Here is a 13,695-nt window from a genome sequence, read left to right on the forward strand (position 1 = left end):
TCCAAAATGATTGGTGTGCTTTGAATGGGGACTGGAATACAGATACACTCTGAGGAAGACCACGTGAGTACTCAGGGAGAAAATGGCCATTTACAAGCCAAGGAGAGCTCTCAGAAGAAATCAATTTTGTTGACTCTGATCTTATCCTTTCAGCCTCCAAAATTATAAGAAAATAAATTTCTGTTGTTTAAGTCACTAAGCCTGTGGTATTTGTTATAGCAGCCCTACCAAACTAATACATTTGGGAAGCAGAAAGTTCTCTTCAAGAAGGTGACTGAAGTGCCCCCAATGGGACAGGGTGACAGTAATTTTAAGACACAGAGAAGATGATTTTAAATGACATAAGTATGAAAGTTCAGGTCACTGGTAGGACAACAGCCCTGAGAGAGGCAAGAAGAAGAAAGTACCTGACTACAAATAGCAGAGTAGGAGGTTCAGGCTGGCAAAGGACTGTCGCTCGGTTCCCACCTTCACTGGGAAATGGGAAAAGGCTGTTGAGAGCCACTTTAGGGTCTGGTCCAGCCTTGGAGATAAGAACAATTCCATCACTGTTTGCAGACATCAAGGGAAAGCCAGGCTGGCCCAGGGCGGATCATCCAACATACAACCAGGGGGTGACTGAAGTAAATGACAGACACTGTCAGGCCCCACGGCTCAATCCAAGCATTTATGGAGGCAACTAAAGCCACTGCTCTGTGAAACAAGCAGCAGCTTCCAGAAGTAATACTGGCAACACATGGTAGTTGGCGACCAAGACACGGGACCTGGGGATACTGCTGTTGCTTCCAGGAGCTTGAGTTGCATCAGACATTAACATTTCACAGGCACAGAAACAGGAAGGCCCGAGTGGCGATTAGGGCATCTCTCGTTCCCTTCACGGTAGTCATTCAGTCGGGAATACAGTTTCCCATAATTCTTCCAAAACATTCTTGTCAAGAATTGTGTAGGCAAAAGAATACAAAAATCAAAGCTACAATCCAGAAATTTCTGACTTCACGACCTGCTCTTACTTTATTGTTTTCCCACATGGATTAGTGACCTACTGAGTTAAACAGTTTTTCATGAGTACAGGGCATTGCTGTTGTACCCTTTGGGGATGGTGCTTTTGCCCCAAGAAAAGGGTCAACATTAGCCCACTGCAGTTCATTTCTGCCTGGGAAGATATCCAGAATGATTCATAAATTGGTTATGGCAACAGGTAAAAAGAACAGCTTTAATGAAGTCAGCAGCAGGGGAAAAATGTAAATGTTCCTCGAAGGAAAGAGAACCAGAATATCATCGTTGCATTTTTTAAAACGGTGTGTGTGTGTGCGTGCGTGCGTGTGTGTGTGTGAGAGAGAGAGACATACCAATGCACATACATGTACACACAAGATAATTACACATATAGGTGTCCCTTGGTATCCATGGAGGGTTAGTTCCGGAACCTTCTAAGGTTACCAAAATCTGTAAATACTGAAGTCCTTCATATAAAATGCCATAGTGTCTTTGCATAGAACTATGTGATCCCCCCTGAATACTTTATATCAGCTCTAGATTATTTATAATACCTCATACAATGTAAATGTCATGCTAAAGAGTTGTTATACTCTATTGTTTAAAAAGGAATGACCAGAAAAAGAAGTCTGTACATGTTTAGTACAGATGCTTTTTTTTTTTTAAGGGTATATCTAATCTGTGGTTGGCTAAATATGAAAATGTGGGACTCCAGGACACAGAGGGCCAGGTAAATGTGTGTGTGTGTGTGTGTGTGTGTGTGTGAGAGAGAGAGAGAGAGAGAGAGAGAGAGAGAGAGAGAGAAAGAGAGAGTGAGTGGGTGTGTGTGTCTATGTTCAACAATTCATGTGAATGTGTTGCACTACTGCTGTAGCACTGGGAAATCAGGCAACAGGAGGAGCCCCCCACACCTGCAGTGTCTATCAGGAGTGAGCACACTGGCTTGCAGCTGTCCTGCCAGTTCCTGTATTTCAAAATGCAGGTGAAGATACTTTGTCCCCAGATCAGGATAATGTCTCCTTGATAGCAAGGGCCATCTCTGTCCCTCCATCTCAATCAACATAGCACAGTGCTAAGTACTGTGATGCTCGGTAGTTCATTTGTGAAGGGTCACTCTCTGATCCGGGCAGTGAAAGAGAAACAGAAACTCATGAGGGGAAGTGCTCTCTGGAAAGTGACCCTCAATTGAAACTGCTGCCCATTTTGTTCTTCTCTGTGTATTCCATGACCAAAGGAAGAAGCAAGCATCTATTCCTTTCCAACCCATCTCCTCATGTTTCTTGGCATCTCTCCACCCCCCTAAACAAAAGAACACTCCTCTATAGTTCTTTCCCTTTTATATACCCTTTGGCATCAGAAACTGTTTGTCAAGTTCCTGGAAATGGGTTTTCTCCCTAGCGATTCATCTAGGACCCATCTCATGAAGAAAAGAAGCACCACATGCCTGGGATTCACTCTCCATAGAAGAGATCTGAATTCTTGGCTCTGGGCCTTAGAAGTAAGTGCAGTGGGGGGATGGGGGTGGGGGGAAGCCAAGCTAATTAAAAAGGAGCATGGGAAGGTTGGGGGAGGGAGAAAATACCATCCAGACACTCAGGGGATTTAAAAATACAGCATATCCTCCTGAGGGTTCATGTTTAGGTTTCCATGAAATATTCCCAGATATTTCCAAGGAGCTTCAGAATCTTGGCTAATGCTCCATAATTCTTCAGACACACTGTGCATCCTGGTGGAAGATGGAGAGGTAAAAAGGGAAGAAGAGCAGAGAAGGAAAGTGTTCAGAGAGCCTGACATGGAAGAGACCCTTCTGACTACATGAGGTCATGGTACCACACAGAAAGCACAAGGTACAAGCTGCAAGGGCTCAAGCTGTGAAGCTACCACTGGAAAACTGCGAAAGCATATGGCTTTTGTGTTTGTGATCAGCATGGAGTACCAAAGCAGTCTAACCACCAAAATACTGGAAGAATGTTTTCCCCCCAGGGCTTTGCTGGCATTTGAGGTAGGACAATTCTTTATTGCAAGAACCTATTTCTTTCATTGCGGGACATTTAGCATCTCTAGAATGTGGACACTAAGTGCCAGTGGCACATTCCAATCATAGTGACAATCCAAAGCAACCACAAATACTTCCAAACACCCATCAGTGAAGGAATCCAGGGATATGGCCTCCTGTTGAGAACTAGTTTTTGAGCTTTCTTGGAAATAATAGCTCAAGCTGTCTTCAACAAAAAATCCTGATGAGGAAAGGATGGAGTTCTGATTCTCAGTTGTGAGCTTTAGAGAGCAGGTAGGCTGTTGTGAAGGGTGAGGGGTCTGATGGGATCCACCTAAAATCCCTGGCTTGGCAGGTCCATCAGCCTAACCAAGCTGGAGCCAGGCATTCTTGTCAGCATTTGGATACTCCTTACTTGTGACAGATATCATGCCCTGGGTTGTCACGCAGTGACAGAAAGTGCCCCCGTGCCCCTTCTTTGCTATCATGAAGAAAGAGAGGCATTGAATGTCACAGTTCAGAAGGACTTAAGAGAGACCACTGAACTGTTGGGAGAAGTGGTGCACAGAGGGTTAAGAGGTTTGCCAGGGATCACACAATAAAAACAACCAGCAGAAGGGTTCATGTGCAGAGAGAGCGGCAGCACACAGTCAGTACTCAACCCCTGCAACACATTAGTGCTAGGACACCATCCAGGAAGTGCAGGCACTGCTTTATGTGGAGTTTCCCTGGAAGACAAGAACTTCGCCTACTTCAGTCAAGGCCAGGCCATGTGGTTTGCCAAAGTCTGGCAGGATGACTGTGAAATGAAATTAAGGTTCTTGTCTGCAAGCCCGGAATCTCCTCCTGCTGTCATGCTGAAGGTCCATGTTCCAGAGGCTATACACCCCCACTTCCCATGCACAAGGTAAAAGCACTGAGTGCTAGCAGTGGAATGGAAGCCGATGGCTCTCTAGCTTCCAAACCTTCTAGAAAGGCAGTTGGTCAAACTGAGAGCAGAACCGTGGGTAGGGAAGTGAAGCCTTTACTCTTACTCAGGATTCATAGCCAGAGATGGGTCTAAAATGGTAACAACTAGTCTTGACTCCAAATAGGTGAAGGTGTAGAAAGGAAGAGAAATCTCATGTCCAGGATGCTGTCACCTGGAAGTGGCCAGAAGAGTACAAAGACAGATGGTAGCTGAGGCTGCTCCACTACCCATGGCCCCTAGAACAGAGGCCCTCTTCTCTGTCATCCTTTTTGTTTCTATCTATATGTCATTACCCTCTTTTCCTTTCTGTCATTCTCAAGATCATGGGCCCATGTGTGAAAAATAAAGGCTGATCTAGAACTCTTGCTTCTAAAATATCACTTCATTCAACATGTCTAAAGCATCTTTAAGAACCATCTCTACTGCCCTTCAGGAGTGAACACTACAGCAGGGGAGCAAAACGGTCCAGACAGACTCATCTCACGTCTACCCAGTTAAAACTGGACCCGTGCTCCACAGGCTGTTCCTCAGGATACCAGTACCAAGTGACATTCTATCAGGGGAAAGGGCTCCAGGAACAAGTGATTTAATAGTTAAAAGAAATGCTGTTACCCCCACCTTATCTAAAAAAACTTATGTTACAAATTAATGTACTAAAGGCATTCAGATGACTTGCAGTGAAAACCTCATTAATGCTGTTCAACCTAACTGCTGGTAGGTTTCTTAAACACACCAACATCCCATGTAACAACGTAACTCTATTCAGTGTAACTTGATGGATTCTAATTGGAGTGATCAGGAGGTTTCCAAGTGAAGGCAGCATTTTGTCTGGACCCAAAATAGGGGTAGGGGTTTCATCAGGCCCACATGAAGGTGGTATGTGGAATCCATTCCTTCAACACACCCAGTGAGCAATTCCTAAAAATGAGGTCAACCCTCAGCACTGAGGGGCTGCTGCTACCTTGTATTCTGCACCAAGATAGACTTACACTCACTAGTGCATTTGAGAAAGTTCACCTTATGTTTGGGGAACAGCAAATACGTAGCTAAGGTAAAACAGAAGAATGAAGGTAAAGGAGAAGAAAGAATAAAGTTGGAGCCAAACAGCAAAGGATCTGTTAAATCAGTTATTACCAGGTCACCTATCCTAGGTTAACAGCACTGGCCTGGGCAGCAATAATTCCTTTTCACTGCCATGGCCAGCTGAGAAATTCGTGGCAAGTGCTTCTCTTCTGGTTTTTAGTTTCCTCATCTCTAAAATGATCAGAGAGGCTAAATACTCTAAGGTTCCTTTAGGTATCATCATATCCAGGTTCTGTGACTATAAGATAGGAAAAGATAACACACAGCAGCACTGGAAGACAGGAAAGTTCTGGAGACAGGAGAAGGGCCACTGGTTTGAATGTTTGTCAAAAAACACTCTTGAAGGGCTGGAGGTATAGCTCAATGGTGGTGCCTAGAATGTGCAAGGCCTTGGGTTAAATCCCTAGTATGACAATAATAATAATTAAAAAAAAAGGATCCAGGAGGAGAGAAAGAGAGAGAAACAAATCCCATAAACCTTAAAGAAAACTGAGCAGGAAAAATAAGACCATCCCATCTTCCACTCTCAGAGCCCAGACTTCCTCTACCTTATATTTTAGGATCTTTTCATGTTGGAAGAAAAAATATAAAGATTATTTCCAACAGTTAATTTTGCTCAAAAAAATTGAGGAAAGCAAATTTGATTTTTTTTTGTATTAAACTGGGACATATTTTAGAATAGAATGAAATATTCTCAATGCATTTTAGATATTAAGAAATGAGGACCTGAAGAACTATCTGACTTGTGCTGGCTTTTGTTTTATGTGTCTATAGAGTTCCTTGGGATGTGCCTTCACTGTATCTCAGTATTAGGGGGACACTTGGAGGAAGGTGATGAACCCAGAGCTTTAGCCATTTAAATCCTGTAGAGACAGAAGCTGGCTTATCCTGAATGAAGCTGTGCTAAGGAGGCTGGGACTCACCATTGGACTGGTCTTCCCCATAGTTCTTATGGGACGGTGCATACAGGAACATCAAAGCGAAGACATAGAGGTTCCACATTCCATAGATGCCTGTGAAAAAGGCACTGCTCACTTGGACTGTGACACCGCCCCATTTCCAATGGCCTTCAGTCACCTGTGGAAAAGGAAAATGACATTCTCTTGGAACAACAACAACAAAAAAAATAACACCAATCCAGAAACCAATCAACACAAAAACCAGGACTCTTTCACATATGGAAAAAGTCAAGGGCCATGTAAATCTCCCTGTTTTAATGTGAATCATACCAGTGAAAACTGAGGGCTTACTATGCGTCAGGCACAATGTCAGTGTTTTTTTTCCCTTGGCGTCATGTTAGCATCACCTGGGGAGTGTCCCTTCCTGCCAACAGCCATCTATTGTAATCTCTTAGTTAAAGAGCCTGTGTCTGAGTCTAACCCTTATCCACAATCATAATTCCTTCTCTGTGGACTTCCAGCTAGATGTAAACTCCCTGCATGCACGTACCAACTCTGGTTTGCTTGTTGCCTATCCTCAGTGCCCAAAGTACCACAGGTGTTCAATGAACACAGGTCAATCCACATCCAGGCCATACCACTCACTATTTAATAAGACAAGAGAGAGACGAAAACTCTGAGCTTGAGTTTCCTTAAGTGTAAAATAAAAACCTGAAAGGTCATGGGGGAGAATTAAGTAAAAATACTTCTAGAAACTGCCTGGCATACAATAAGCAATGTCTTATTTATGTATAAAATGTCAATCTAGGTAAGTCACCCACAAAGGTAATTATGAGGCCTTCATATGCTTTGCAATTCTGCAAGAGATGTTTTGAAGCTGCTTTTGTCTGTGTTAATGACTTGGTAATTGTTTTAAGGGTGGCCTGAAGACATATGGATTACTCTAGGAACTGTCAACAGAGCCACTGAGCTGAGTGACTAATAATTTGTACCAGCTCTTAAGATCACTGAAATGATTTTGACTGCTTCTCCTTGCTACAGGACTTGTAAATGGGAATAAAAGAAAGAACTGGATAAATGTTGCTGTGACAGTTCAATGAGCTTGAGTTATAAAAACCTTCTCTAGGAGTCACTTGTAAACTGTAAGATGGCGAGCTGGATCTAAATGTTAATGACTTGAACAAACAGGTTGATCTCACCTCCTATTTATGATACAATGAGCAGGCTTCCTGCAATGCTGTCTATGTTCCCTGTGACCCACTGGGGCTGTCGGCCTGGTGAAGGGTTAAGCATAGGCTTTACCTTTTAAAGACCTGGAGTGTCAGGGAACCAGGAAACAGCTCTGGTTTGCTTGCTGGTTTACCCAACTATGGACTTTAGTTTGGCCTTCATGATACATAATATAAATGTTCATTTTTATGACTCATAAACAAACCAATACAATGATGTCTTCTTTATTTTGGAAAATAATTCACTATAAATAAAATATTCAGGAGTGGTTTTAGACAAAGAAGGATTTTATCACCATTTCTGATTTTAAGTCATATATCAGCATTCAAATTACTTAAGACCTCTTAGAAACATCTCTGAATGTCACTCCTCTTACTTTTAAGTCCAAAATATCCTAATTTACTAAAACCTATAGTACTTAGAGCATCTTATGATGATTTTTAATGCCTATAATGAAAGAGGAAGGAATTTTTAATGCCTATAATGAAAGAGGAAGGAAGCTTTAAGATATTTCCTGGAAATACATGGATACAGTGTGCTAGCAGAGAGAACTCCCCTTCACAGGGTTAAGGAGAGGAGGCCAGGCGGAAGGAGCTATAAGCAAGATGGGATATGATTGTTTTCCTACTCTGTTAGAACAGTGAGCCCTTCTGCAAGAGGAAGGGCCTGTAAGAGAGCCTATATCCTGTGTTACGAGTTGGGAACACCCAGTACTGACAACTTTAATGGAATTAATTCCTGCTAGGATCAGCATGACTGACCCCATCTTTGGAAGCACCAACTTGCATGCCTCATACTCAGTGATGCTCAACCGATGTTTGCTAAATGAATAGGGGTAGAAGTACAGGGATGTGCTAGGACACCAGGGCAACCACATGGAAGCAGAAAGTGGGGGTAGAAACAGCCACTCAAGAATCTTCTGACCAAAAAGTAAAAAAGAAAATATTACAGTCTACAGTAAATCACAATAATTGCATTTCAGTGTGAGAGGAGATGCCGAGGGGTAACAAGCGTGAATTAATTTAAGTATCACTCTCAGTCATACTCATTTATTATCACTTAAAACAAGTGGTTAACACAGATAGAGCAAAGGTTCTTAAATGCTTATGTATTAAATATATTAAATATTCATGCCATCCCAGACACTATACCAAGCATGTTAATACAGAAGTATCATTGAGTCTACTCAATGTTTCTACTCAACACAGGGGTAAACTATGGTACAGAGAGGTGTAGGTAGTATCCTACTCAAGACTGCTGAGCTAAGATCATGGGTCTGACTCCAGAATAAGGTGGTCTTAACCATCATGTGATACAAGGATAAGAATACTCTTGTAAATGGGGGTCAGTCTCTGAAGGCATCAATTCCCGTGTAAGGCCAAGTTTCTTTTGGAAATTCACTTTGCTGTTCATTGTGTGTGTGTGTGTGTGCACGCACGCGCGCATGTGTGCTCACATAAGCATGTGTGTACGTGTATGTATGCATACGTGTGTGTGTATGTGTGTATGTGTGTTCTCCACAACATACAGAGTCTGTAGGCCTGGTAAGGGGTGTGTGTGTGTGTGCGTGTGTGCATGAGGATATATATATATATATATATACACACACACACACACACATATATATATCCTCACGCACACACGCACACACACACTCACATAGGTTTGTAGATTCAAATTTGTATAGTAGCATATATCACTATATTCTAGATCAGTAATGTATGATATATGATAAACTGGATATATATACAAAATATCATTTTACCTTAGAACCACAGAATGGATGCTCATACTATGAGGGCATACAGGAGCTTACTTAGTGTGACTGAGGAGACAGCAGATTCATGTCCCTGTCTCATGTTTCCTCTAGGGCATGTACATTGTTTAGGATGAAGTTGGAGATTCACCAATCTACTGAGTTTGTAATCTGTAAATACATTATTTCTGGCCATGGAAAAAGGCTGAACTGCAAAAATGAACTGTCGAGATAGTGCACCTCCACTGCTTAGAGACTGGAATGTGTATTCTTCTTCTTCTCTGAGTTACTCATGCCTGAGACATATTGAGCTCTGAGCACGTTCCCATCAGTATGAACCACAATTAGCAGCCACACCAGGGCAAGTTTTGTAGACCCAAATATTACTAATATTCCTCTCCCTTTTAGAGAGAAAAATCAGCTAGCCCAAATTATTATTATTATTATTTTTAATTACATCCCCTTCTGTATAAGTCTTATTTCTAAAAGTTCCTGTTTTTCCTGATTTTACATCTCAACAATTTACTTTTGTGTGAAACCACCCAATTATACCCCTGGAGCCAAGTGAAGGTCAAATCCTTTACACCCAGTAGTCTTGACAACCAACATTCCACTTAACAAGATTTCCAAATCCCAGACACAGGCTCTCTTACCGGAAACGTCTCCTCTATAAGTCACAGAATGAAGTGATCACACATACACACAAAAGAGATGGAGACAGGCTCTCTGGGAGTTTGCCGCATGTGGCTTGACCTGAATGTCAGGCACCTGGGGGTCCCCTCAGTGAAGGCCAGTGACCCTCTCCCCTGCATTGCACTTCTGTTCCCTACTGCCACCACCTCTGAATGGAACGCCTCTTTTTTTTTTTTCCAGAGGGAAGGGGCCAAAAGACCAGACTGCGATGTACCATCTCTTGGTTGCTATGACTGAGGCCATTAAAATGGCAGGCATTAAAAGACTGCACCTCAGTCCCCAGCTACAAAGCCTCAAGGTCACCGCATTCCACAGCTTCCCGTGGGTCTTTCATTCCCAGCCTCAGAGCTTCAATATCCTGGCGAGATCCCCTCGCATTATATTTCAGGGGGCTTAAATGCAAGCTCTCCCAGCAAGCCTGAGAGTATAATGGGGGTTTTAAAACATTCCTTTTACCTAGGGCTGGGATCCATTTCAAAAAGTTACCCAATAGGTTTTCTTTCAGGTGAGCTCATTGCTCTGACATTCCAAAATGACATTAGAAAATAAATCCTCTGATGACTATATTAATACAGTACCTGGGACACCGAGAGTTATGCTGGAAAACGTCTTAGATGTCTATAAATAAACCTTAAAAAAAAAAAAAAAACAGCAGGAGGAATGTGAGGAGCTAATGGAATTCAAAAGGCCTCATTGCTACCCCCTCAGAGTTGAAATCCACTCCGGGCCAACTATCGCAGTAGATATAAAAAGCCTGCCACAGGCTGGAGCCGGATACTGGGGCAATGGAATATTAATCTTTTTCTCCACAGAAAAGCCACAAACTATGCTCCTTGGAAGATGGCCTCCGCTGCTTTAAAAAGTACACTAATTAAACATGTGCAAGGTTAAAGTCTGGCAACATGCAAACAATTTAAGGATTAGTTCCCTCTTCACTTCAGGTAGAAGGAACTCTGCAGAGACAACAGTGAGATGTGGGGGTGGGGAGAAGGACTCCAGCTTCCTAAAGTGGCAGGAGCATGCATCAGGACTGAAGTGCCCTTCCTTTCTGCCTTCCTGGGAGCAAAGAGTAGAAAGTGCCCTTCATTCCTTTGACCACTGAACTGGCAATTCTTCTTCCCCTCTCTCAGCCTGGTGGTCTTGGCCAGTTGTCATAGCCCACACTGAGGGACTAGAGGAATCAGAAACCATTTGATCACATGAGGGAACTGGCCAAGGGAGGCCTCAGGCCTCAGACTCCCTGACTTGACTATGGGTGTTTGAGCTGGTTAATAAAAAACTCATTCAGACTTGGAAATAGTTTTACTGCATTCAGAGTGGAGAGCAAAATTTCCAAATTTTTATACACAATCGCTTGGATACAAACATAGCACATTGCTGCAGGTCAAAGCAGATGGGGTGAACGGAACATATGAGGACATACAGGTTATTTTATTTTTGGTAGCAGAGATTGAACCCTGAGTCACATTACCAATGCTTTTTATTTTATTTTATTTTTTTTTATTTTGAGACAGGATCTCACTAAGTTGCTTAGGGCCTCACTAAGTTGCTGAGGCTGGTTTTGAACTTGTGATCCTCCTGCCTCACCTCCCAAGCTGCTGGGATCATAGAGCATCACTGGTACTTAGCTTATTGTTTTATTTTAAACCACATGTACTTTAGACTTTAGCAGAGCCAGCAAAACTAACATCTCCCAGCAGTCATGGCCAACAGGATGCTGAGGCTCCTAATGTGGGGTTTCCTTGGATGGATTTCAAGGGGCCCAAGAACTGTGATAAGAAAAAATTCCCAGCTGGATGTGGTGGTGCACACCTATAATCCCAGTGGCTTGGGAGGCTGAGGCAGGAGGATCATGAGTTCAAAGCCAGCCTCAGCAACTGTGAGGTGCTAAGCAACTCAGTGAGACCCTGTGTCTAAATAAAATACAAAATAGGACTGGGGATGTGGCCCAGTGATTGAATGTCCCTGAGTTCAATCCCTGGTACCTGCCCCCCAAACCCCCCAAATTCTCTATTTTCATCAGTCTGTAAATGAAAGCATTTCCTTCAATTACAAATGTAGTCAACAAACCCATATGGTATTAGTACTACCTATGAATCATCAATAGAAATCATGATATTGTCACATTATTTAGACTTTTTGAAGATACAGATCTGTAATATGCATAATCATAGGATATAAATATTTTGGATTTCAAAGGGAATGTATATTTATATGAAATTTCCTTTGAAATCTAATTTTCTCTTTAAACTCATTTAGAAGCATTCTGAGAGACTCATAGCCTTCACCAGGTTGCTAAGGGAGTCCATTTGGAGTTGTACTAGAAGAAACTTGATAGCAGAATGGAGTCAGTCTCATTCCTGTCCCACCAAATTTCTTTCTGTTGGAATGACATAGGAATGACACGGCACTAGCAAAAGAATCAGAAGGACCAAGTTGTGCTCCCTGACTTGCATATACTTCGGCAAGTCAGCCTTCCTGCCATTCACTGGCGGGCAGCTATTCATGCTTACTTAGGATGTGCCAGGGGCTCTGCTAATCACTTGGCAATGTTACTTCCTGTGATCCTTACAGCAACCTTCTGTGGGTGGTACTATTGTTTAATAAGATAAATTAAACCCCAGAACTGTTAAGGAACATTTCCACATTTCCACCCAGCTGGAAAATAGAATAAATGGGAAATGTCTCTAAAGCTCTTTGACTTCATATTCTGGAAAACTGGGATAATAGTTCCTACCCTAATTACCTCAAAGAGTTTTTCTGAAGCTCAAATAAATATAGTTTCAACTTAAACAGTACTTTCCAACTTCCAAAGCAAGTCACCACCAATATTCTAAAGTTACCATAATTATTGAAATTTTCAAGTACAGCAAAATTTTGTGTTTGGGAAATAACCAGTGAAAAGATAGGGTTCTAGCAAGGGGACTTTTGAATAACATTTCACATAGAAGTGGCACTATAATTACGGAATGGCTGACAGATTGTAAAAGGATCTATGTTAATGTTACATAAGGATGCAATCAAATTAATACTTGCTTGTTAGTGTTGTGCTGCGGGGCTTGAAAAGTTTATTCTTCTAAGTAAATGAAACATGGGCCCTTCAATCTGGTGTAGGCATTCAATTTACTTAGCATCTTTTAGCTCCTGCAAGGTCATACTAAAGGGATCATTCAGTTCATATGGCTAGGGGATGGATAACAAGTCCCAGACTAGAGTGGTCCAAATAAACAAGGCTTGATCAGCTGGTCAGAATGATAGACTCTGCTCCTTTCTTCAGCAGCTCTAGAACTTTCTATGTAGTGTAGAGAGATCTCTCCAAGGACATTCTCCCAGAACATCTCAGGGTCCACTTACCTGACTAACAATGAAGAAGATAACAGTCATAGCAGCACAGGCCAAAGTGATGAGCATGAGGAACTTGAACCTAAAAATTAGCCCCTGTTAGAAAAAAGAGTAAGAGAGGTTTACTATCTCATCAATCCTTTTCTCAATATATAAATCCAAGAAAAACTTTTTTTATTGGTATTGGGGATTGAATCCAGGGGCACTCAACCATTGAGCCACATCCCCAGCACTTTTTATATTTTGAGACAGGGTCTTGCTAAGTTGCTTCAGGCCTCACTAAGTTGCTGAAGCTGGCTTTGAATTTGCGATTCCCCCTGCCTCAGCTTCCTGAAGCACTGGGATTAAAGGCATGTACCACCACACCCAGCTAAGAAAAGCTATTTTTTAAAACTCTATAAAGCTGGCCACAGTGGTACACACTGGTAATCCTAGTGACTTGGGAAGCTGAGGCAGGAGGATTGTAAATTCAAGACCTTCCCATATGACTTAGGGAAGCCCTGTTACAAAATAAAAATGAAAAAGGGTCGGGGATATAGCTCAGTGGTATAGCACCCCCAAATTCAATCCCTAGTGCTGAAAAGAAAAAAAAAAAGAAAGAAAGAAAGAAAGAAAAAAGAATACTGTAAATCAAATCCCTAACAACAACAGTAAAATAATTTCACATATTAATATTTCTCGTGCTGAGGTGAATGTGGCTGAGAAATTTCTTGGGCCAAACACTTCCTAT

At 42.1% G+C, this 13,695-nt stretch overlaps 1 protein-coding gene across 1 annotated transcript in view; it reads right to left on the bottom strand.

Annotated features, from left to right (window-relative positions):
- The window catches only part of Wls (Wnt ligand secretion mediator), a 102,703-nt gene that overhangs the window by 11,632 nt on the left and 77,376 nt on the right, over positions 1-13,695 (bottom strand). Inside the window, exons 10-11 of the mRNA XM_015490494.2 lie at positions 12,978-13,061; positions 5,969-6,122 (exon numbers count right to left, since the gene is read on the bottom strand). Of these exons, the coding sequence (XP_015345980.1) occupies positions 5,969-6,122; positions 12,978-13,061 (238 nt within the window). The remainder of the gene's footprint in view (positions 1-5,968; positions 6,123-12,977; positions 13,062-13,695) is intronic.

The sequence above is a fragment of the Marmota marmota genome, unplaced genomic scaffold (assembly GCF_001458135.2).
Source record: "Marmota marmota marmota unplaced genomic scaffold, marMar, whole genome shotgun sequence".
NCBI classification, from domain to species: domain Eukaryota; kingdom Metazoa; phylum Chordata; class Mammalia; order Rodentia; family Sciuridae; genus Marmota; species Marmota marmota.